General features: G+C 32.1%; 1 protein-coding gene across 6 annotated transcripts in view; it reads right to left on the bottom strand.

The window, feature by feature from the left end:
• COL11A1 (collagen type XI alpha 1 chain) overlaps positions 1 to 26,625 on the bottom strand; it is a 196,779-nt gene that overhangs the window by 93,501 nt on the left and 76,653 nt on the right. For all 6 annotated transcript variants that reach the window (XM_001918115.6, XM_070267264.1, XM_023641533.2 and 3 more), the window contains 17 exons: positions 24,895 to 24,951; positions 22,066 to 22,119; positions 19,504 to 19,557; positions 19,332 to 19,385; positions 19,106 to 19,159; positions 17,849 to 17,902; positions 17,684 to 17,728; positions 16,406 to 16,459; positions 15,918 to 15,962; positions 15,402 to 15,455; positions 14,890 to 14,934; positions 10,802 to 10,855; positions 9,629 to 9,673; positions 8,436 to 8,489; positions 8,309 to 8,353; positions 3,768 to 3,821; positions 1,939 to 2,046 (listed from right to left, as the gene is read on the bottom strand). In XM_001918115.6, coding sequence (XP_001918150.3) covers positions 1,939 to 2,046; positions 3,768 to 3,821; positions 8,309 to 8,353; positions 8,436 to 8,489; positions 9,629 to 9,673; positions 10,802 to 10,855; positions 14,890 to 14,934; positions 15,402 to 15,455; positions 15,918 to 15,962; positions 16,406 to 16,459; positions 17,684 to 17,728; positions 17,849 to 17,902; positions 19,106 to 19,159; positions 19,332 to 19,385; positions 19,504 to 19,557; positions 22,066 to 22,119; positions 24,895 to 24,951 — 930 coding nt within the window. The remainder of the gene's footprint in view (positions 1 to 1,938; positions 2,047 to 3,767; positions 3,822 to 8,308; positions 8,354 to 8,435; positions 8,490 to 9,628; positions 9,674 to 10,801; positions 10,856 to 14,889; positions 14,935 to 15,401; positions 15,456 to 15,917; positions 15,963 to 16,405; positions 16,460 to 17,683; positions 17,729 to 17,848; positions 17,903 to 19,105; positions 19,160 to 19,331; positions 19,386 to 19,503; positions 19,558 to 22,065; positions 22,120 to 24,894; positions 24,952 to 26,625) is intronic.

The raw sequence follows: 26,625 nt of genomic DNA, 5'->3' as shown, positions 1-26,625 counted from the left end.
GCATTAATTAAAAAATCTAGGTAGATAGAAAATTAAATTAAATTAATTAATAAATAACATATGTGGAATTTTACTGTGACACCTTTTCCTTAAGATCTTATGTAAACACACTTCATATATAAAATATTAGTTATCAAAGTCTTAAGCATTAGCAAGTACATATTATCATTATTTCCCATGTACATTTAAACAAAAGAAGAATAAAACAAAAACAAGTTCAAATGACTATATACAATGTTAAAAGAGGAGTAGTCTTTCATGAATAAAAACAAATATTTTACTGGATGAAGCAAGAAAGAAATTAGGAATATAGTTGATGACCTTGTTATTATAGACTGAATTAAAGAGATGTCTGATTCAAGATCAAGACTGCATAGGTAAGGAGTCTTCAGATGGAAAATATGCAAACAAGCCCTAAGAAGTAGACTTACGATGATGTCCCCTTGGATACACTATCATAGCTTGTTTTATGCCTCTGATTTCAAGGTTAATGAAATTCTCTGATTATGATCACAGAGCTTTTGTGTTCTGTGTTAGTTACTACATTAGAATATATACTCTTATTTATTTTAGAGTCATTTTAAAATAAATCCACACAGAAAATTTGTTTGTATTTTCAGTATGGCGATAGATAACTTCAATAAAAGGGAAAATACTAACGAATTGTTAAAGTTGAAGAATTGTGGGGTAGTTTTAAGTTCTGATGCCTCAGAATAGTTCGTGGGACCATTTACATAGTATAGAGTGGAGGTGAGAAGAGAGGAAATTTCCAAAATAGCCTTAACCTTTGCCAAATGAGCACTTTAAGTGGAAGGGTTGTAGGGCCGTGTAAGTCCTTGTTTTCTCCCCTCTTTTCATTGTGTTGCCTAAACGTGATGACATTTTTCATCAGTTCACAAATGGCAACTGGGAGTGCGAAACAGTAGAACCGCTCCATCACATGATTCATAATGACATGAGGAAATGTTTTTTTATTTGTCCGGTCATAATCCCTGTGTAATCCGTGTATAATATATTTCCCCTCTGGGACAGCATGGTAAGGGGGGCTTACAATTTTCTTAAATAGCATGGAATTTCCATATTTTATAGAATAACGGCATGCTCAATATAGAAAATTTGGAGAATAGATATACATATAAAAAGAAAGGAAATCATCTGAAGTATATCAACAAGAGATAATTATTATTTATATTTTCCTTGAGTGTTCATATGGGACAATACTTGTCACAGACATTTCTAGTTTCTTCTTAATTTAACCTCATAGCACATTATAAGATATTTACCATATCACTAAATACTCTATGAAGGCATAATTTTAATATTACCTAATATTACACCTAAATGTAAATGTAATGGTTGCAAATATTTTTACATACTACATATAGCCCAGTGGCTCTTAAACCAATGAATATTAGAGCTATTTGGGGATGTTTTAAAACATAGTGATGCCTAGGTTGACTCCAGATTAAAATTAAAATCTCTTGAAGTTGGGCCTGAACATCAATATTTATAAAAACACTCGCCCTGTGAAAATACACGTTTATGTGGAAAAAACAGAAATGCAGATTTTGCTTTAAGGGGCAAAGATGATTCTACTTGTTCCAAAATAGTAAGTAGACATCTTTCATTGATTCTTTCACCCTTCATTAATCACATCCAAATTCTCAATGTGGAAGAGCTTTAAGAGCTCTTTAGGAGTGTGAGCTCTTGAGGAGTGTCTGATCCTACATGGTGAAAAAGAGCAGAGGGGACTAGAAAATAAGAAAGAGTGAAAAAGGATAAACATATCAATCTCATGATACTTCTAAGTAGTATATGGTTATGCTTGAAATTTAATAGAATCCTCTAGATTTCCGATATGGATGATTAAAAATATTTTAAAGTGACCATGAAGCAACATCTGCAAGAAGTTGTGTGAATTTAAAGTTGTTCACTGACCTTCTCTCCTGCTTGACCAGAAGGACCAGGGTCTCCAGTTGGACCTGCTCGACCTTTGGGGCCTTCGGGGCCGTCTTCTCCTCTGGGACCTACTTGACCAACTTCTCCCTGAAGCACAGAGTAACAACATTCTTGTGACTTTAAATCTATTGGAGATTGAACGGCAGAGATTATAGTCTATCAAAAAGTCATATTCTTCAACTCTTGGTTTGTTTACTCATGTTTATTTGTGACAAAGAGGCTTGAAAGTGTTTGACTTCATCAATCTTTCCATTAATAAATAAACAACTGAATATAGTCTGACATTTGAAAACCCACAGAAGCCAAATGCTATCATGTATCATATTAAATTAATTTTAATGCATCTGTGTTGCAGAGAGAAAGAGGAAAAAAAATAAAAATCAAGATTTGATAGTGTAGGATGGCAGAATATGCCACTCTGAAATATGCCACTGAATATGCTGAATATGCTGAAGGCCATTGAGAAGAAGCAGATGCAAGAAAAGTTCTCTGAGCTTCCCTACTTGCCTAAAAGTAAGGAGATAAACTTGCAAAGGTGTCCTTCTTCCTCTTTCTACCAGAAACAACAAAAGTTAATCACTAGAGACAACTAGATCCTTATCAGTCCAGAGTCAGAACCAGGCAGCAGAGGAATCTAGACAACAAACTTTACTAACTAGCCTTTATCTACCATTGGGTTCCCATATATTTGCCTTCCCACAATTTGCAGCCCTAGAAACTCAAAGTCCTTGTCCTTTTTCTCGTTACTCCTGCAAAAATGTATTGTTCCTTTCCTAAAACACTATTTAAGACCAAGTTCTAACCATCCCTTTGAGTTACTCATCACTGAGTGCTCCCATGCATAAACGTGATGCACAAGCTAGCAAACTTCTGTTTGCTTTTCTCTTGTTAGTCTGTCTTTTGCCAGTCTAACTTTACGGGGCCCCAGCCTGAAGACCTAGCAGAGTAGTAGGAAAAAGAATTTTTCCTCTCTGACAATAGCAAGTTTGGAACACCAGAACAACCTCTCGATTTTAGACTTGGTTTGCATCTGTATTAGGTACTGGAATATGTAAGTTATTGTCCCCATCTGGGACACAGACTATATGCATTTTAGGGAAACAAAATGTTCTCTAGTATGCTCCTTTGTTAGATTTATTAGGTACTATTATGTTAGTTATAAAATAAATCTTCCCAATAAAATATTTAATTTAGTTCAAGTGATTCACATTTTTGTTTTTTCTAGATACTCATTACCAGAAAAAAAAGTGTATTATTTTTACAGTCAAAATTCAAGACTATTATATAATAAAAATTCATGAAAGCAGCAGATAAATAGTTTCCAGGCAGCACAGATCACTATATATGGACAAAATTTAGAACAAACCTGTCAAATTACTTCTTTTAAGCAATTTGGTCATTATTTTTGAAAATTTCTGTATACAACAGCACCCAATTTATTTACCTATTTATACACACACACACACACACACACACACACACACAGAGTTCAGGTACATGTCACACATACACACACACATACACAGAGTTCAGGTACATGTCACACACACACACACACACACAGAGTTCAGGTACATGTTAGGGGACATTTGGGAATTTAAAATAACATCAAAAAGACAATTGATACTATATTATCTCCACAAGAATTAAAATGTCTAATCTTCATATAAAAACCAAAATGAGCAAAGTCTCAAGTAGTACAAACATTTGTATTTATCTTGTGCTTGCTATATTTAAATATAAGCATGCACACACATACACACATACACATAACTGTATATACTAGTGCAAATTTTCTTTTCACTTACTCTATCACCTTTAAGACCCATGTCACCTTTGAATCCTGGAAAACCGTCTTCACCCTAAAAAAATATAAGTAATAAAACAGATGTTTAATTAGTTTTTGGGTGAATCTAAAATATCGCTATATAAAATATGAATACTGATAATTAGGGAAAATTGTTCTGAGAAATGTGAATCCTAGTTGTGAAATCTCCTCTGCCTATTCTAACCTCTTATCCCTAGTATCCTCCTCTTTTTCTATAATTATTGCCTATAAGTTACTCTAGGAAAGTTTTTACAAATGTGTCCATTAAATTTTCTCTATCTTTTGGGAGAAATAACCATTCTCTTATAACAACACATATTCTATGCTGTTTGAACAAAAAAAAAGTTAATGTTTAAATAATTATCATTTTAACTTTGGATTACAAGAATTTTGGACTACCAAATAAAATGTCTTTACCCTTAACTTACTAATTTATACCAAATAATTTTCTATTATGCATTTTGTAGTATGTGCTTTAGATGAACACTTTCTAGTTCAACTTGTTCTCTATATTACAATCTCTTTTCAAGTGAAAAACAAGGAAATTAATATTAACTTTTATATGTAAATAGATATTGCTCATTGTTGTACCATATGCACAGACCAGTGTTGCTGAAAACTGGGCATCTTTTAGCAAAGAGAGGAGAAATTTTGACCATGGAAGTATTTCCTATCATTATTACTGAAATCTAAACTTCTAAGAAGTAAGTTTCATAAACTACCTTGCTACCTCTTAATTTCACACAAAAAATTAAATACCTAAGGAATAATCAGTCATATATTCAATAGCATTAATTAAACAATTATTCTGTTCAGTGTATTGTGGAGTATTTTGACGTTTTTGTTTTATCAATAAAAACTGAAGGTAGAAAATTTGTGTTAGTTTTGGTACAGACAGAGTAGAATAGGTGTTCAGAGAACAAAGATGATGTGATGATGATGATGATGATGGTGACGGTGATGGTGATGATGGTGGTGGTGGTGGTGGTTGCGGTGGTAGTAGTAGTGATGGTAGTGTTGCTGGTGCTGGTGGCGATGGTGGTGAGGCAAGAAGTGAAGTGAAGAAGGTTTGATGGGGGGAGTCAGTATCTTAATTAGTAGTTAGAGATGGATATGACTTACAGAGTTTGAGGAAAAGACAATTCAGGTCGAATATGAGAACAGAACTAGAAAGACTGGCACACACACTTCCACATCCTGTTGCCAAAAAGACCTCTATAACACACAAAAGTGATCACATCTATTTTTACTTTAAAATGCCTGAATGGTTCCAAACAGCTACTGATGAATATAATTATTCACCCTCCCTCCTTCTTTCCATGATCTAGCCGTTGTTCACCTCTGTAGTCATATCTTTGGTCTTGAATCTCTCCTCTACCCTCATCCAATTCCCTGGGACTGAGTTCTAGAAAAACTGTGTTATCTTTCTTTCCATTGTCATTCTTGCGTTGGTTACAACACTCACAGACACACCTGCAAATCTTTTGCATTCTCTATTCACCTGGTGATACTTTACTCTTCTTTCAAGACTCAGTTCATGAGTCTGCTATGAAGTTTTCCATGACCTCAGTCTTTTCCCCCCTAAAATTAATCTCTCCATCCTGCATGCCCCTAGTAAACACTTATTATTGGAATAACATGCCATCCTGCACTTAGTAGATCATAGGTCTCTTTCTTTCTACTAAATGGCATAAAACAAGAATCAGGCTTAATTAACCTCTCGGTTTCTAGTGCCTAGTATATTTTTGACTCTCAATAACCATGATATTCAATAAACATTTACTAAATGAGCATTTGGAAATTATCCACACCTTAGTGTGAGTTTCGCAAGGTATGTTAAGGTCCTGAAAATATCATGTAATTATGAATATATACGACCTAAACCTGAAAAAGAGATCCAATCTGGTATCTTGCCTAAACCAAAGAATTCTGACGGGTCTAGAAGTTTCCTTTAAGACAAAAGCTTGATGTTTTCAACATTTTGGCCATAACGTAGCCTTGTGGAAGTAGGATTCTCTCTGTACAGAACGCAACTGGGCAAAAGCAGAGGCTTACAAGCTGAAAACGACCACTTAACTTCCCTTGGACTATTGTCTTCATTACCTTCTCCCTAGAGAGAAAGGTAATTACACAGTTGCCAAGTTTAGTTTAAAGAATACTTCACTCTATGCTTAAAAATCAGTAACAGTTTTTAGGATCTTTTCTAGGCAGAGTTTTTTTTCTAAGAGAGAACGTAGTGGACTAGATGCTATTTCCGTCACAGCTTTGTTTTCAATACATTCATAATAAAAGCAATAAATTAGATGACTCAAATTATTAGGTATATCCTTATTATAAGTGACAATTTTTAAACAAGTAATACTGTAAAGTTACTAAGCTTTCCAGTCCTAAAATTATCAGGTCTGAATTAATCTTTAAAAAAATAATAAAAAGGGAAACAATTTTAGAAGACATGCAAAAGAGGAATTGACCTATGCTACTTCATTTATTGGGCTATGTTACTTGAGGTTTAAGGAACAAATCTGAGTTTAAACAATGGAGAATTTTTAATCTAGTTAGGGTTAGGGAAGTAACTTACTATTTCACCTTTAGTAAACAATTAATGTTATATGTAAAAAGAACAAAGTTTCAATTTCTTTATCTCTTATGAGATGTGGTTGATTATAATACAAACTCAAAAAAGCAGAATATATAACGTATATTAAAATTCATTAGGATTTAATGACTCTTTCTAAAGTTGAAAATAGGGAGAATTCTTATCATTTGAAAAAAGTTTGCATTAACATTTACATTTATCTAAATCTAGATAAGTAATATACTACTAGTATAGTATATGGGATGAAAAAAAAGGTACAGCTGAAAAAAACCTTTGAGATTTTCAGGACTGTGTCTTCATTTTACAGATTTAAAATAAGGCTCAAGGAAAGTAAAGAAACTAAGTTTACATGTCTAGTTAGTAGGAGAACTAGAATCAGAACTCAGAGCTTTTAACTCCAAATTCAAAATGTTAGTTCTTTCCTTTTATATCTACTTGTTGCTTCTGAGACCATACATCACTCAAAACAACCAGTAATCTCGAATTGTTTCCTCATATAAGCAATATGAATTTATTTTTTTCCAGGGTAGGTTTCCCCTCACATATATCTCATCACATATAATTTTATTTACCTCTGTCTTTTTGTCTCTATCCCTCTTTCCAGGAAATTTACAGTTTCCCCACCCCAGTTAAAGACCCTTCTTTTAAACATCTCCTTCCCTAAAAATCCTTGATGGGGGCACTAATTCCAGAGAAAAAATTAGAATTGATATTTAAATGTCTTAACAAGAGAAATTCCAAAATGAGACAGTATTTATATTTTTGCGTAGGCAACCTGCAAATAATTACAAGTTCAACACTGTCCGATTCATCACGGTGCTCAGTTGTCAACTCAGTAAGACAACTATACCTTGAAGTTCATCTGTGATGATCAGTATCAGGATGAATTGGGATTCTCATCAAAGAAGCTAAGTTAATTTAAAAGGCATGACATTTTTAATACACTAGAACTGACAATATAGTTGCATATCTTGACAATGCTTCAGCATGTTACTTTTTAATTTTTTCAGAAAAATCAATTACGATGGATGTAAAAAGTCCATCCATCCCCGTTACCCATTCCTTACAGATATCAAATCTACTCAAGGTGCTTTTGATAACGTTATAACGATGGGAATAAACAGTTATCCTTGAAATAAACAGTTATATTCCATATTCTCTCAGCAAATCTACCAACATTTTATACCAAATCCTAGTTTTTTAAATGTAATACTGTAGTAAGAATTAATCCAGTACTGATTCTGAGTAATGCCATTCCATTTCAACTTAATCAATGAAGGACTTGGGTGCTGTACTCTTACATTGAACATTTATATGAAAAAAAAAAACCCCTCAATTTCACGTTCTTTATCCAAAGATAAAATATAAATGCTGTATAAAACATTACACATTCTTTCATCCACCTCTGCCTGGTTTTAATCTTTATTTACTCCTCATTCACACTTTTGCTCTGCATGTGGTATCACTTCCTTTTCCCCGAATTGAGTTAAGGTACTTCTAACTTTCATGTTTTGTACTGCATTTCAGTTTATGAATTTTGGAGATTTTAGTAAAAGAAGAAAAAGGGAATAAACATTCTTCTGTTATGCATATAACAGGATATTGTACAACCACTGTAGCAAACCCTTTCATAAGACCAACTCTATGATTTACAAAAGTTAAATACGTGTAAGAAACTAAAGGATGCAAGATTAATTTTGTCTATGACTTACCTTTGCTTCTGTTCTATAATTTAGACCTCATCTCAGAATACAAAAATTTTTTCAAAAAAGTTTCCAAGATACAGAGTACAAAATTAGACTCACATTGTCTGGTATGTAAGTAATCACTCAATATCTTTGGGAAGTGAAATATCTGTTGAATAAACTTTAATTTCTTACAGAATTGATACATAGTTAAAATCATCTAGATAAATTATGTTTTACCTTTTCACCTTTAGAGCCCTTGAGACCTCTAACACCATCTGCTCCCTATGGAATAAATGAAAAGAATTAAACGACCATAATATTTTAAATTGAATTAAACAATGTGGGAAAAAAAAGTAACACTTACCTTTACTCCTCGGGGACCAGGGTAGCCAATAGGACCCTGTGGACCAGGAGGACCCTGAAAAAGACCCACTGCAATTTAGACATACAGTACCTTGAAAGTATTACTCATTCACACACTATAATTTTACCAAATAATCTACAAGGATATGATATTTTTCTACTATTGGTAGAGGTTTCTTGGGTAATTTATCATTTGTTTCTAATGTCAGATATGATGAAAAAATCATGTGACTAGCACTACCCTACTGCAAGCTTTGTACATGATATATTCATGTTGAAAGTAAGATAAATATTACAAGTATGTAACAAATGTAAATAATTATTAATAACTAATTTTCTAAACCTGAAAAAAATCTGATGTCCTCAATGTTTACAATAGACCCTTACAGATTAACCAATAAGATCAATAATTTCTAATAGAAAACTGGTATAATTCGCTCATCAAGAATATGATCAAAATTCTATATTTCCCACAGCTGGCTTCATTTTACTAGCCTAGCTAAAGGAAACAGTATGTCAAATAGACAATTTCTGTAGTAATGCTGACTATTTTAATAAGAAACCAAGACTAACAACTCTAACAAAAATGACCCTACGCCTGCATTGTAATCCAAAATAGTATTAACACTGAATAAGCTTTTATTCTGATATTTTATTTAGATAGTTTGATAATCATTGCTCTTACAATTCAATCTCCTCTTATTTAAAGGTTACCTGAAAGCAATAAGTGAAGATAAAATCTGAGTAACATAAATAGTTTAATGATATTCAGTAATTCTTCTAATTTCATTATTATCATTTACGGTCATTTATTCCACATATACTCCATATGCAGAATGTGGATTTATTTCTGACCATGAGAATATTTTTTAAAAAACAGAGAATGCAGTCTAATTTATAAAATTCCTAATACAAAATTTAAAGTTATCTATCTAAGACACACTTATTTGTAATATCCTAAACAAAAAATAACTATAGGGACACAATTTATATTTAAATGTTAGCAAAAATTCTTCAGAAAATAAAGACATATTTACAGGTTGAGATAAAGTATTTTCTGATAATTATTTTCTAATATTCATATCCCTAAGTGATCAATGGAAAAAAATATATGTCATAGAAATGATCAAAGTAAAGCATTTTTCTCCTAGAGATAAGGCGACAGGACATTTAAATGGATACTTTGTAACATACCAGAGCACCTTTTTCTCCAGACTGGCCTTCTTTTCCAGGATGACCCTATATTTAGCAAAAATATATATTGGTGAGATGCAATATTAATGGTGGTTTACAATACTATGAAATTGTTCCCTTTTTTCAGTCTATTGAGGTTTCACTCCTTATATTTCAGAACATATTGAACAGTTTGCATACTATACACAGCTTTAAACAACACTGGAAACTGTTGCATTTGGAAGAAAATATAATAAGCTTATATTGGATGGGTGTAAGTTTCATCAACTACATAATGTATTTGAGAGATCTTGGGAAAAGCACATAAAATAATATATACTACTATCCATCAACAATTCAACCTGTTTCAATTAAAGTCTTACAAAAACGTATTTCAATCTGACTTCTGTTTTGCACATTGATCAAATAATCGTACATGCCTCTTTAAAGGGGAACTAAGGCAAGTGGATGGGACATTTGAAAATATAACAAGATCAGAAATACTAATAGGGTTAATAATAAATTTACTGAGTCAGTAAATAAAAATGTACAGCTCCATCACAATTATAGCTCAATAAAAACAAGTAGAGGTAGGATAAAAAGATTTTGTATCCCAGCTCTGAGTAAGTAATTTCAAGAGGAAAAAAAAGCATAAGTAACAAATTTTAAAAAGAACAAGTGTAGAGATTACATTATTTACTGCTATGTCATAGGATATAATAAACACTGTTATATTTCAGGAGGAAATCCCTGAAGGCTTGAGGAATTTTCCTGGAAGATCTGAGGAAATTTACAAATGAATGGTGAGGAATTTCACCTGGACTCTCAAGAAACATGTATTTTGTAAAGGAAGAGAGGACAGAAAAGGGCTTCCCATGAAAAAGAAGGAACACAGGGAAAGGTACAGCAGTGGAAAAGTTTAGAGCACGCTGAGAGAAAAGTGAGTGGTAGGAAAATATGAGCTTCTGGCCTAGAGTGACAGAATGAGTTTATCCAAAGACCACCGCAAGCTCGTTAAAGATTTTGCATTATGGAAGTGACATGATGAAATGGTATTTTAGAGAGATCAATGTTTAATTACTGGCTACATCTGCTTTTATTGCTGAATTAATAAAACCACGTATAAAACACATGTAAAATCTATTTTTGAAGATAATATATAGAAATGCTAATGACCAGGTAACTATTACTTACAGGAGGGCCATCAGCACCAGGAAGTCCCCCAAGCCCTGGTTTTCCTTGTGGTCCCTAATCAAATAGAGAAAGAGTACATTTTAGTTTAAAAAATGAAAATAATGAAAAGTCTGACACTGAATATAGGCATATACTACCAAAAAAATTCTTAATTTGGGTCACTGGCTTTTATCTAAAGCAACAAACATTTAAACATATTATGTAAAAGAAATGGTATATAGGGATAAAGGAAAACCAAATTTAACATACGTCAAAAATATGCTAGTTTTTGGCTACCTTAATAGTCCTAAATGTGTCTTTTTTAACTAATAAATTAGTTTTTGCATACCACAATAACCTAGAGCTTAGAGAATAAAAAGGAAAACAATATAGGTCAGAAATACATTCATTTATATCATTGAAGAAGCAAATATTGGGTATTTCCATCAATAATATTAAATGCCAATTCAAATAATTACATAGTAATGTTGATGAAACATCAGTTAACTACTAAAAATTTTAAGAAATAAAAGTTATAGTGTGACAATTATTCATAGGACACGAAAAAAATAAATTCAATACTTTGATGCAAAAACGACATCACCTAATATGCAATTAACAAATAGTTTGCAAAATACTATTTATTCAACAGATTGCTCTAATCTCTGTTTACCCCAGAGGGTTTCAAATCTCATTTGCGTTGACCATCGCTAAGGCTGGAACACAGTAAGAATGTCTACTGCAAAAGTAGACCCTTTCTTGGGAGAAAAATAGGCATTCTACTAAGAATAATTAAGTTTATCAAGTCCCAGAGCCCAAGCCATTCTTGCTTACTGGTCAAGTTATTAGCCAGGATTTAGAAGCAATCGAAAGGGCAAGATTACAGCAAGAATCCTAGACTGTGGACACAGTTTAGGGGTTTTCTATGCTCAGAGAGTATTTAGGAAAAGCATTCTAATCATGGAGACTGACAGTACAGAGTTTTACAAGAAAGCCTCACTTAAATCACTATGGAACAACGACAAAAAATAAAGATAACATTTAATTTGAACAATTTAGATTTATAACTGAGGTTAACTGCATTTAATTTAAAGAATTTAAAAGTTTCAATCCCCTTCACCACTCTGCAAGTCACATTCAGTCAAGTAATCTGACATATGTTTACAAAACAGTTTGTAATCATGATAAAACACTAAGTTTTTAATGGCGATATTATGCCAGTCACTTAAATTTTCTTTTGTTATCAAGGCAATGGTCTTAAAAACAAAATGTAGAGTAATAATGCAGAACTATTCCATTAACTATTATTATCAGTAGATCTGATATTTCTATGACAATGACTTTGTGGGCAGTACTACATGGATTTTTTGTTCTTGCTATATATTTAAGAATAGATTAGAAATATCACAACTCTTTTACTATAAGGTGATTTTTTAAGTCAAGTTAAAATCAACCCATCTCTTTTAGAATGGAAGCTCTGTAAACTTTTATCTGCTTGCTTAACTGCCTGCTATTTCCCTGGAGAGGTGAGAATAAAGTACAATGAATGAATGTCATCTTCTTAGACTTTAATAAAATAGTTAAAATTTATTGTGTTTCTATGCCCTATGTTAAGCAATACATATATATATACACACATATATTTATATGAATAGAATCCATTTTAACATTTTAAGTCTCAAACAATTCCACGTAATATTATTATCTAAGAGTTTGGGTAAGTTAACCAATATTAATATGTGACAGAGTTACAATATGAATGAACCCAACCATATCCATGTCTTCAAAGTCCTTGCCTTTAACTAATATTTATTTTGTGTCTTTCTATTTCATACTTAGCTCATAAAGTTATACAATACTATTTGTTTTCTGTAAAGCAATTAATATATGAGTAATGTAAATTATGAAATCATAAATTAAATCACAGGACGTATTCAGTATCTTTGTTATCAAAATGTCAGAAAAACAAGTATAGCTGTCATCCATTTTAGTTAACTTAAACTTTACAAAATATTTTATCACAAATATATTAACTAATATTTAACTATATAATATATAACCGATATAATAACAAGACAAAAATGTAAAAGTTGTTGGTAACTAAAAATATAAGGCATTATTTAAATTATATTTAGTTGTTAGATTATACCATAATCCAATTGAAAACACTATTCACCAAGTTTTGGGAGACAAGGCTCTTGAACCAGAATAAACAGATCACAGTATATCATAAAGAAAATAAAAGAATATAGATACAATAAAATATATACCATAGGTGCAATATAAATAAAACATGTTTCCTTCATGTTCTTGAATTTCTTTCTCCTTTTGATGGAAAGAGACTATCCTTGAACCAACAAGTTGGATATGGGAAGAGTAGAGAAAGAAGCATCTCTCTTCTTACCACAAGAAGTGCAGTGAACCAGGTCCTATATTTTACCTTTGCTTTAACAAATGGAATTCAAATATACTAATTTTCCTTAACAGCAAATTCCTCTTAGGAATCTAGTGCATAGATAATTAAATCATGGTAGAAAATTTAATAGGCACATGTCTCAAGTGCAATTTATTACAAATATAGTATGGTTATGATGAGCTACTCTAAAATGTAAGAGTGGCACAAATTAAAATCTCTGATCTAAAATAAGGATTTAAAACCCCTTTGGGACCTAATATCTTAAATTCATAAGCCATTTTCCAGTAGCACTCTAATTTTGTAAGCATATAGAAATATGCATAGAAAAAAGTACTTTAAAAACCACTTAAATTTGATATGTTAACTCTTAGACCTTAATAATAAGATAAATAACTTAACTAGAACATTACCAAAGGATTTGAATATATGTTTTACTAAAGAAGATATAGAAATGGACAATAAGCACATGAAAAGATGTCCAACATCACTAATGATTAGGGAAATGCAAGCTAATGTCAGAATGGGATACCATTTCACACCAAGAAGAACGACCATAATCAAAATGAGAAACAATAACCAGCATTAGCGAGGATCTGAAGAAACTACAATCTTACAGTGCTGATAGGAATGGAATATGTTACAACCACTTTGGAAAACAGTTGGGAAACTTCTTAAAAAGTTAAACATAGATTTGCCATGTAACCCAGCAATTCCACTTATAAATATCTACCAAAAAGAAATGAAAACATGTCTACACAAACACTTGTATGCAAATATTCCAGGCAGCACTATTCATAATTGCCAAAAAAGTGTAAATAACTCATATGTCCCTCAACTGCTGAACATATAAACAAAATGGGGTATGTTCAATCGATGGAATACTATTTAGCAATAAAAAGGAGCAAAGTACTGATGCATACTACAACATAGATAAACCTTAAAAACGTTATGCCAAATGAAAGAAGCCAGACATGAATGTCACATATTATATTCATTTCATATGATTAAATTCATATATTAAGTTCAGTCATATATTTCATTCATATGAAATGCTCAGAAAAGGGAAATCTATAGAGACAGAGAGCAGATTAGTAGTTGTCTTGAGCTGTGGGAAGATGGGGGAGTGCAAATACTGCTCTGTAAGTACAGGGGCAGGAAATATTACTCAGAGAATCTGGCAGATGAGATCAGGGAAAAAGATACCTCTTTAATTAAAGATTTATTCCTGTTTTGACCTAGACATTGAGTTATTAGCAAGAACATCATTTCCCATTTACACATGAGAAATGGTGGTAATGATAACTCACAATTTTCCCTTAATCAGATCATCCTAGAAACGCTTTGTCACAAGCAGACCTAATTACATTTTCTAAATAATGAGAAATAAAAGGAGAAGCAAAATAAAGAGAAAACTCACTTATACCAGTATGTTTCTGAAATTAATATAGCTGAGAATGTCACATTTGGAAGCTATCCAAATGGAAACTCGGTGAAAATTTTATCATTTACAGTTCAGAGATGTATTAATGACTTCTCCTCACAGTGTACTCTCATAGTTTAACTCCAGATTAATTCCTCATGCACTGAGCCATCTAGACATCTTAGCAAAAACAGAAGGCGGGCCTTACACCTGCCTAAGGTTGAAAACCCAAACTTGTTCATCAGACATTGCTAGAACAACAGAGTAACTTACTTTTTCACCAGGAGGACCAATTGGACCTTGTGGACCAGGAAGACCCTATTTTAAAAGAATTAATTTCATCCATCAGGAATCACATCACAAGAATACATTTTTAAAATAGTAAATTATTAGGCCTCTATTTCATATGAAATGAGTTACAAGAATCTCTCTCTATATAAATCCCTTGCATTCCCCATAAAATTTTGGAACCCTATGAGTTTTACACAAGCTACCCTTTTGGCAATGGGACTGTAATGTGATCCTATTCAGAACCCTCCTGAAGGTGTGGCTATTAGTCCTGACATTTCATGAACAGTGAATGACTCATTTTTTCTTGGAAGAGAGGGGCCTCTGCAAATTTGCTCAAATTAAAAAGAAAAAAAGGGGAGAGGAAAGAAGTATCTACCTGAATTTACACTGGAAACATATTTAGCCCTACATAGAAAATTTTGAGGCTGTTAATTTTCTAGTAAAAAGATACCGTCTTACCCCATCTCAAAGGAGCTGTGATGGCTTAGACTTACCTGAGGTCCTGGATTCCCTTGCTGCCCTGGAGGTCCAGGCTCCCCTTGGGGACCCTGCCATAGGAAAATATAAAGAGCCTTTAGTAGAGCTATTTTGCACAATAGGCTTTTTCTTCTCAATTGAAAAACAGTCCCCAAATTCCCTATAGAGAATCTAGAAAATCCAGCAAAATATTAATAGTAGCAGAAGCTAATATACTTAGCAAAATGTTGTAAGAAATCTTTATTTTAGATTTAGCAACAAAAGTGGTTTGTTAGGGGCCGGGCTGGTGGCACAGTGGCTGAAGTGCAGTGTGCACTACTTCAGCAGCCTGGGTTCATGGGTTCAGAACCCCGCGCATGGACCTATACCACTCATCAAGCCATGCTGTGGTAGCAACCCACATGCAAAACAGAGGCAGATGGGCACAGTCGTTAGCTCAGGACCATGCTTCCTCATCAAAAAAAAAAAAAACAAGTGGTTTGTTACTACCCAACTGGCAGAAATGAGTTATTTTATGGATATTTTCTACATACCATGTTCCCTTTTGGTCCCGGGGGGCCATCTACACCGGCAATACCCTTCAGTGAAGAAAAAAATATGTATGGATGTTTACAAGTTCAGATGCTACAACAGAAAATCAAAAAGACTACTCTAAGAGCATGATAACTACTAGCCTAGACTGACTAAAAATCATTTTAGGGTTTAATGGAAATGACGAAAAAGGCAAGGTCTATACTCTCCTATCCATGTTCACATTAAAGATAACCTAGCAGCATTTTCCACTGTGTGCTGGGAATTTGATATGAAACAATAATACAGATAAACTAAAAGGAAGAGAAAAGAAAGAAGGGGATGGAATGCGGAAGGATCAGTTAAACTGATAAGCACCATGATTAGGTCTTAGAATAACAAGGCAGTAAACACTTGGCTGTTTACTAAAAGCTTCCACAGCTTTCCAGCTTTGAAGAGTCTGGCAACAAATCTTCCCTGGAAAATCCTGAATGTCCCCAGCAATACGTACAGGCTGCCCTGTAGGTCCTGGAGTTCCCCTTGGTCCCAACAAGCCTCGTGGACCCTAAGAGGAAAAAAATGCACATGCTCAAAAGAAATGCTTTCAAAACACGCCTCCTTCCTTTAAAGAAATTGCAATGTAATGTTCAGAATAAAAATGTTTGCACATCTTCCCTTAATACACCAAAAGTGATGCTTAAAATTCTATTTTTCTATAACCCAAATATCTAGAGTTTATACTGATTGAAAAGCCAAAATGGATAAGCCAGTCTTTAGTACAGAAATTGCTTTTCTTTGATTCTATAAATTTACATATGAATCTCTTGGGAAATTTTAAAAATAGGAAATATTTTAATACTTTAAGTAAGTCACTTTTGTGTCATTTTCTGATTTGAATGGCAACACTGAATCTTATTAAATCTTATTACGCAATCAGGTGGACTACACAAATGGAAAAGTCATGCCTCTCATTTATTTTATGTTTAGGTAAATTCCATCTTGAGAGAATATTCTACTGAGGGAAAGAAACAAGTAGCTGGATAACTATATATGCAGATTATAGAAACCATTTTCTTTAATGATTTTTAAAAATTCTTATTTAAACTTAATTGCTTTCTTCTCTTCTTCATCTTCCCCCTCCTCCATCTGTTCCTCCTCCTTTTCCTTCTTTTGAAAAGTCAATACGATAATTTCCTGTCTCTCATATTCACTTGAGTTATTATGCCTTTGAGTTGACAGCTTCCACATTGGGGCAAAATAAGACTGAAATTAGGAGGCTGGCTTCTGGCCTAGTTCTTTGATGCACTAACTTTGGGTAAACATTCCTAATTCAGTTTCCTCATTTTGTAAAATTCAGTGGGAAAAAAATGATATAATCTAGCACATTTTTACCCTTACAAACTATATTTACTAATAAGCTCCTCATTCTTTTGTTTCTTCTGGTAATAAAATCCATTTATCCTAAATACATAAATAGATTCTGGAGCTATTGATGATGTTAAAAAATGAAACAAAACAAAGAAATGGAAACAAAAGCTGGTAAGGTTTTTTGACTGAGAAGATGTTATACTCAACATTTTTTCCTCTCAATTGTCTAAGACTTTCTCTATAACAAAAGAAGAGCTCTATGTATCCTTTCTAAAATTGTTTTCACATAACAATTGCTGGTTAGCTTAGGTAAGATTCCAATAGTCACCTGAGTTTATTATTGACTTTATTTGTGTAACACCAATTACAATTCCCCCAATACAGGATATTATTTTTTTTAAAAAGAAAGAAAGTTGCTTACAGCTTCACCTGGAAGACCCCTTGGTCCAATTTCTCCATCTTCTCCCTGTTGTTGACAAAATGAATGGGAAGGTAAAGCAATTAGACCACATATCATTTCAACATAATTTTGTTCTCCTACGTTTTAATTTCAAATATTTCTTAAAAGAAATGAAGTTTAATATACCCTCATTCCATCTTCACCAGGAGGACCAGGAGGACCTTGGGGACCTCGTTCACCCTATTAAATACATACAAATATTATTAAAATATGAAATAAATTAGAATGTTCAGAAGTCTGTCTTACATCCACCCTACTGAATATAACAACATTTGGCATGAAAAACTAAGGCTTTATTTATCCTCTACAGAACACTTCAGAGATAAATCATAATTTTACATTAACTGGCTTTACATATGGTGTGCTAGGAAAAACGTTTCCTGAATTTTAAAAACAAAAAAGTTGAAATAAAATATGTAAAATAATTTTTAGACATTTAGTTATTGCAAGCTAGCCCATTTAGAAAATTATTTTGCTGAAGATGGTTTTAACCATGGATACAGTTTTTAATTTAATTTAATTTAATTTTAATTTTTCTGCTTCTAAAATAATTCATATTACATTGGCACAACTCTAGAAGACTAAAGGAATTTTGGATTTTTTAAGAAACAAAATTATACGTTTCTTTTAACATGTGGTAGGCATACACTAAATACCTTACAAGACACCCATAGGGTTCTCTTTTTTAAAATTTTATATTCTCCAATTTACCTAAAGTTTGTCCTACATTCACTCTTCACTTCTGAGAAGAAAAATGTGAAGATAAAATGAAGAAAAAGAAAATGCTGATCTTTTACTGAGAGAGTGCCTCTTTGCTTAATGTCCCACTATTAATATCTACTGGATCGCCATAGCAAATAGTAAGCTCTTACGTTGGATTGCAAACTCATATTATTGCAAAGAACAAGCTTATGGTGTCTCTATCTACCAGAACCATCTAATTTAGCATAATAAATTACAGTGGCCAGTATATATATTATACTGCCTACAGATGTCTTCTTTTGAGTTTATTTCCACATACAAAATCTAAGAGGAAAATTTTGGCAATTATCAAAAAATTACAGGCAAAATTAAATCTCCACATTTGTTCTTCAATAAATATGTTATTTTCCATATACTTGTACATAAATTCCACCTCAACTTATGTTTGCATAAAGTGAGTATTTTAATTATGAAAAATATTAAAGAATTTATATTGATATCACATGCGTAATTCTACTTACCTGTTTTCAAGTGTCTAGTAGATGTAATAACTTACTAAATGGATTCACAAATATTTAAATTATTTTTTCTTCTGATTTCCTAAAATGTATCAATTCTAAAATATTTCATGATATTCCTGTACTATCCCTGTATAAAAAGTAATAGAATGGTATCTCTTACCCTGTGACCTTTGTCACCTGGAAGACCTGGAAGTCCATCAAATCCTCGATCCCCCTGCGAAATCATCATCATCATTATCAGCATCATCACATTCCCAGCCTAATTCTGTACTGTAATTTGAATGTGAAATATTCTTTCATATCAAGAAACTTTATTTTAAAATATAAAATTTTCAGGGGTGAGCTGACATACAAGATATGAAAATACAAACACATGAGCTGCTGACCTTCGCCCCAGGTTCTCCTGGCATTCCTCTTCCTCCATCAGCACCTGGACGACCCTGATAATGCCAAGAACATCACTAAGCCAAAGGGAATCCTACTAGCACAGACTAAAAAAAACCAAGGTAATGGTTGATTTCAGATGCCCTCAAAATACACAGTGAAAACCAAGCATACCCTTTTTCCAGGTTTTCCTGTTGGACCAGGCGGACCTTGGACACCACGAGGGCCCTATATCAAAATAACATAATTAATCCACTTTATAGAATTCATGATCAATAAACTCAATCACATTGAGAGAGGTGGTTTTCAAAATTTATATCCTCCTAGCTTTACCTTCGTCATTTTAATAAAAGAAAAGTATTTCTTATGTAAAAATTCAGATAAAGTGGTAGACAAGAGAATCAATTTTTCTAAATGGCTTCTTGCAAAAAAAGTCATATTATTTTATTAAGTTTTTATAGACATGCGATTACAGTTAAACAAAAGAAATGCAAAGTGCTATTCTAAACTTAAAAAAAAATCCTCAATTACTCCTTTTATTCTCAAAACCTTGGGGTTTTACATTTTTTTGACTGAAAACACTCAACCATCTGTTTCATTCCTCTACTCTTTGCAATCCCTTTTCCTTCACCTTTCTCTTCATGCTATGTAGAGCCTCTCCTACATATTGATTCTTTTATAGCATTTATCACACTGAATTATAATTGCCATTTTTCATAGTTAAATCTCCCATTAAATTGTTAACTGTTGCGGTTTTGGACCAAATCTGTCTTTTCCTCCATTATACTCCTATAACTTAGCACAGTGGCTGGTACATATTTCTTTCAATCATCTAGAAAATGTTGGAGGATGACTTGACAATCCCTCATAAAAATTATTGACTGGCACCATGCCATGTCGGATTAAAGGTTAAGGATTTTCCATGTTTTTCCTTGAAGCAGTACTATATAATGTTATGTCTATATATAATGTCTTATGTGGGGATTGATACACAACTTTCAAAAATAAAATTATAAAACTAATAATAGATCAAATGTAGTTCCAGTATAAACATTATATACACCTGTAAATTTAATTAACTATACCTTTTTTAAGTTAATTTATACAGCACGCATAGAATGAATGTGGTAGAAAATGTAATACACATTTGAAATTACAAATAAATTTTATAATCACTGTAAAATGACTGTAGAAACATGAAATTGAGGTTGTCTAATAATTAGAGATTAAAAGAATATAGCTTTTTAAAGAAATTATTGTAGTGGGAGGACCCTGTACCCTAGCTGGAAGGCAAGGGGCAATAATAACAGGACAAAACTTAGGTTTTAGTGAAAATCATTCTTCATTTGATATTGCATCTCTTTGGACTTAAGGAGTGAAGGAAAACTGCAAAATCCATGAAAACGACTGCAGCATGTTTTCAGATTGATCTCTTTTGTAAAGAGCTAAGTTTGATCAAAAAGTTCATAAACTTTACAAAAGATTAAACTCCTTAGATTTTCATGTAGTGCCATTTCAATATTTTTATGCCATTCTCAGTTAAGCCGTAAATGCTTGCCATCCCTTTACGGCAATATTAACCAAGCATGAAAAAGAAGGCTGCCACACTCTAAATCATCCAAATACTTTTCTCAATTTTCTTTGGATTTGTTTCTCATTTCAAAATAAACGTGGCACAAGGGAATACTACTCAGCAACAAAAGGAAATGACTACTGATGCGCTCGTCAACAGTGATGAATCTCAAAGTCATTACGCTGAGTGAAAGAAGTCAGTCTCAAAAAGTTACATAATGCGTGAGTGATTTCATTTATTTGGTATTCCTGAAAAGACGAAACTGCAGTGATGAAGAACAGGTCAGTGGTTGTCAGGCATTAGGGATCAGGGGAGGATGTGACCATAAAGTGGTGGCACCAGGAAATGGTTTGGGGTTACAGAACTCTTCTCTATTCTGACGATTGTGGCAGTGGTTACAAAGAAAATATAGAGGTGTTGAAATTCAACTTTACCTTGCAATAATTTTAAAATAAAATTAATTTAAAAAGAAGAAAAAAATTAGTGGGTAGCCACTTGAGAGCTCCTGCAGCCCAATCTGAATTGGTATTTATTGAACACAACAAGAAGCATTTTCATTTAAAAATGAATGCATTTAAAAAATACAACACTTTTTGTCTTTCTGTTTCCTAGTTAAGCATATTTCATAATGTGCTCCTATTGAATGTCTCCATCTACTTATTATCATTAAAGAAAAATAATATTTTTAATTTCACACCATGTAAATATAGTCTAAAAGCTTTTTATAATCTTCCACTCAGATGTTCTCAGCTTTTCTTAATTTCTGCAGCTCTACAAAGGGTTTGAAGTTAGCTTTTTTTAAGCATCTTAGATATCCTTTCTGAGAGAATATTCTAGATTTACTCTCCACAGAAAACATAGTGGGTTTGAGGCAGGGCCACTATAAGCACAGGTGTAATAGTTCTGCTCTGTACAATCTCAAGCCAATTTAATATTCTGAAGGCCTATTACGATCAAACCTTTTCTCATCCTAGCTTATTATCTTCTTTTAATATTGTTTAAATTAATCGAGTTACTGGCCACTAAGGATTTTTCAGTTAAAAGAAGTGATGTGAGCTTAAAGATAATGTAAGTAATTTTTTTACTCAGAAAACAGATGGCAGACACTTCAATTATCCTACTAGACAAAATAAAGTCAAAATTAAAATAGATGATTTTTTTACCTGAGGACCTGGATCACCACTCTCACCTTTGGCTCCAGATGAACCAGGCCCGCCCTGCAGAGAAAAAGTGAGGGTATAATCATTTAATTTAGTAATTCCCTAACCACTTTCATCTTACCATTTTCACTTGAAATAGCTAAACATTATTCAAAATATATTTCCTCAACTGAGTATGATTTTATTAATTAATGCAATAAAATTTTCAAGTCCTTTGATTGAAACACATCTCTCCTCAGACTTTATTTGTATTCGTGTGAACTACATTTAAAAGTCTGTATTTTATGCATAGTGACACAGAAGCCAGTTTCATGAAATCACACTGACTTTTCCTTTAATGTGTGTACCATCAGAGCCCTGCCGATGAGACAGAAGGCATGATTTATCATTACGCTGTGGTGCAGTACTAGAGGCAACACGTTTTCACTGAATCAGGCATACACTGAATGCACTTTTGCAGCAAGGACTTGGCAAAAGGTTATTGCTTTTATACTCAGAAATTTATCAGACACTGAATCTTATAGCATTAAAATGTCAAGAACAGATGCTATTACTATCATTATAATTGTCCTGAAATAATATCAAAGCATTTTTTCCCAGATTGGTCTGGTTTTTCCCACAAGAATAAGTCCTTGTGATAAACGCCTCCTAGGAACATTTACATAATTCAAAAAGTGCAACAAAAACATGGCACGTTGACTAGGAAAAGTATAAAATTACTTTATAAAAGTGTTGTGAGTTTTAAAAATAAATACTAGGCCATTCATCCCCTTAAAAAGCTTTAGAATATTAAAACTAAACATGGCGACAACACTTCATACTGAAGAAGTATACTTTGTATGTTTAAGAAGTTTCTGATTTATTTACATTAATACATATTCAACTAAATAGTTCATTGACTCAAAGTACAAAAAGATTGAAATTATGCTAAGTCTGAAAATGTTAGATATCTATAGCCTCCTGGTAGCTCCAAAGTAAAATAACTATTAATGTGATGCCCAAGATATATGACAAGTCAAGTAATATGAATATTCTAATATTGAAAATTATAAGAATGATGACTTTCGAGTTTCTAATTAAGAATTCTTGCAACTAAATTTCTTCATGAGAAAAACTGGGGTTCTACATTAAATCAGATTATTAGTCACCGAACTGAATGCTATTATAGGACAGTCAATTTATTTTTAATTAATTTACTGCATTATATCCTCTATATATAACCTCTACTCAACAAATTATAATTACTTTGCCCAAACACTTATTCTAATACTCATCATGAAATAATTGACAGTAACAGGTTAGGAAAGAAAGCACAGCATTTTCTACATTTCCTGCATATTTTATAACATAGACTTTTATTTATGTATAAAGGCAATTGGAAAAGCAATTGAATAAAGGAATTTTTCATTGGAAGAACGTACACATTTAAGTCTTAAAATATTGATGTACACTTTGTTTTCTTAATATTTTAATGTATAAAATACTTTTAGACTCTAGAACTAACAGAAATTTGAAAGTCTGTAATAATTCGATGCTTTGGAATAAAGGATAATAGAAGAGAAAATGATAAAGAGAAACAATATGATTCTTTTCTCTCAATACCTACCTTCAGTATTTAAGGAAGCTAAAACTTTCCATAACAAAAACTTAAGTAGTAAATTAATTAATCTTGGATATGACACTGAGAATGTGTACACGGTTGTCAGTGTTTTCTCTTTGCTAACACACTGTGAATCACAGGCTTTTAATGATTGCGTGGTGAAAACAGGAGCTGCTAGTGTAACATGCTTTCACTGATTCCACTCATCAAGGCCCTTACCCTCTACAGTTCCACTAGGCTTGTGTTTGTCAGGAAGATAAGTAGGAAAATTCCTTTGGAAAATACAGTTTTAGAGATCCAAATTTGAATAACATAGTTTGCTATGAGTGTCTACTAAGTAAATCAAAGATAAGATTTTAAAGTTCAAAGTAACAATTTCTATAAATGCCATTATTTCAATAAAGCATATTGAAAATATAAAAAACATCATACGAAAGTACAGCATAAGCACTCTTTATATTGAAAAAGCAAACATTTAAAATAGAAATTACTTATTCTGTTAATTATAAAATCAATGAGAACCCAGGTTTGAATCCTTGTGGTCTTTTTTCTTAAGAAAAAAGTATGATTTGAAAAGAATCTCTATATTTTTTGTGAATTGGTACTACTTAACATTTGGTAAGTTTCAAAATATTTGAAGATATTTTTTAAAGATATTGGAATATATCAGTTTATTAGGAAGCTTGTAAGGAAAAATAAAACCATTATTTTCCAAGTCCTTAAAAGGCAAAATAATTTTTCTACCATCTGAAGCACTTTGTGGAATCCTGAAGGCAAGGTGAAGTTTAAGCCAAGTATCCTGCTTGCTCCTAAGACTGTGAAATAATTTTCACTGGCTTCAAATATTTTTTCTTTTTTAGTAAAATTTTGTTTAACATAAAATTAAATCTCAAGAATTTAATGAAAAATTGAATTTTAGCAACTCTAAACATTATAACATTATAAACAAATAAATTATATTTATAGTTTGAGAAATCAATAGCCAAATACATGACTCAATTACATTTTTCATTGTATTTACTGGATTTGAAAACTCTTCATTGAAATCTTTTCATCAAAATTTACTGAGGACTGAATTGAAACAGATTTTTTAATGGAAACAAAATCAACCATAAGCAGGTATGTGTAGCCTATTTTGACCAACCAGAGACATAAACAATGCCCGGCTAAAGTAGCACAGGGAACCACTAATATGAAAATTTAAACACACAGTCTCTTATTGGGTAACCTACCACAGGACCTGGTCTTCCAGTTAGGCCCATTGGGCCAGGTGGACCTCTCAGAGCAATCTAGAAAATAAAATATATCAAGCTCAGGAATGTTCTTCCGGACAAGCATACGAAACCACAATATTCATTTGCATAAGCTATTAAGGAAGTAATAGATGATCAACACAATTATAATAGCTACATGCTAGAAAGAGCGCCCGATTGCTGAAGAGCTGTAAGTTTCTGGAATGATAAATTACCTAAATAAGGATGAGACATTTTTTAAACTGTTGTAACTCCTATACAATCTTGCACCATATATTATTATGATTTATTCAATGATAAAAGTTAAAACGGATTTTAGAATAAGAAATCTAGTATCTGATAATTTTCTACTCTGAAGTGTACTTCAGAATAATATATAGACTTATCTTAAATATGCAGACGCAATTCTCATTGAAAGTACTTTTAGAGGTGAATAATTTGAGGTGCTTTAAATAAAAATATTCTAACAATATTTTAGGTAAAACTTTGACAAGTAAAGCAGGCTAGCAAAATGGATCAGAAAGTGTTATGATATAACAGTTCTTTTAACAAATCACAAATTAAGGCTATATAGAAAAGTACATTTATTGTATATAATCATACGCATGATAGACTGATTACATGCACTATTGTTACTATGAATATTAGAAATGTGAAATTAGCATACTTAAAAAGCTGGAAAAAGTAGAGTACAAAGGATAAATATCTGATAGATGTTAAATTAGTGTGGTGTGCCATTTTTGAATATTAGTGATTCCAAAAGACGAAACCTTAGATTATCAAAACAAGATGACAAAAATAATACTGTAATAGAAATAATACGTAAAATCATATTAGAAAAGTGCATGAGATGAAAACAATAGGATCTCCAAAGTTTCACTACTGACTCACCATGAGATTTTTGACAATACACTTCTTAATCCTTGAGATTAAATATCTGAAAAATTGGAATTATAATGCTTGCTACCTATTTCCAAGTAGGTCAAGTGGACTAGTAAATGAGGAATTTGCTAAAAATAATATACTTTATAAGATGAATTGAGGGAATCAATAGTAAATTATTTTAAGTATTTTTAAAGTTGGATTATGCTAATTTCTAATAATCAAATATTTAAATGTTTCATTATCTTTATATATGATTAACCAAATAATGGTATCTTTTCAAACTAATAGTCTTAGGAAATATATAAAGTATATTGTATTGATGGTGAATTACAAACTTCATTCATGTTTTCAGAAATTTTATACACTCATAAATTCATGATGATAAATAAAAAGTTATTGTAGAAATGATTTATATTGCTTAGAAAGTGGTAGCCATATCTATACCAACCATAAGCCCTCAATTTCCTTTTTTCTTACAAAAACCCCCAAAAATCTGTACTATGAATAAAAATATTATATCACTCCCAACTCTTTCCTGGTCTATTTTTTAAATTTCTTTATGCATATTTTAATTGCAAGGAAGCAAATTTAAAAAATAAATATATATTTTATAAGTATACAAATAGTGGAAGCTTTCAGTTGACAAAGGATTATAAACTGAATGGATTTTGTAAAAATATTATAGATTATAATGCTTAGAGTTTAGAATACATATCTTAAGATTTCTTTCCTATACAAGAATGTCTTAATTTTATGGATTACTTCGGATATCTTAAATAATCTAGATGATTAGGAGGAATAATTTTATTTCAACTTTATTCTCTT

This window comes from Equus caballus, chromosome 5 (genome assembly GCF_041296265.1).
Source record: "Equus caballus isolate H_3958 breed thoroughbred chromosome 5, TB-T2T, whole genome shotgun sequence".
Lineage (NCBI taxonomy): Eukaryota > Metazoa > Chordata > Mammalia > Perissodactyla > Equidae > Equus > Equus caballus.
This window is presented reverse-complemented; position numbering and strand designations above follow the sequence as displayed.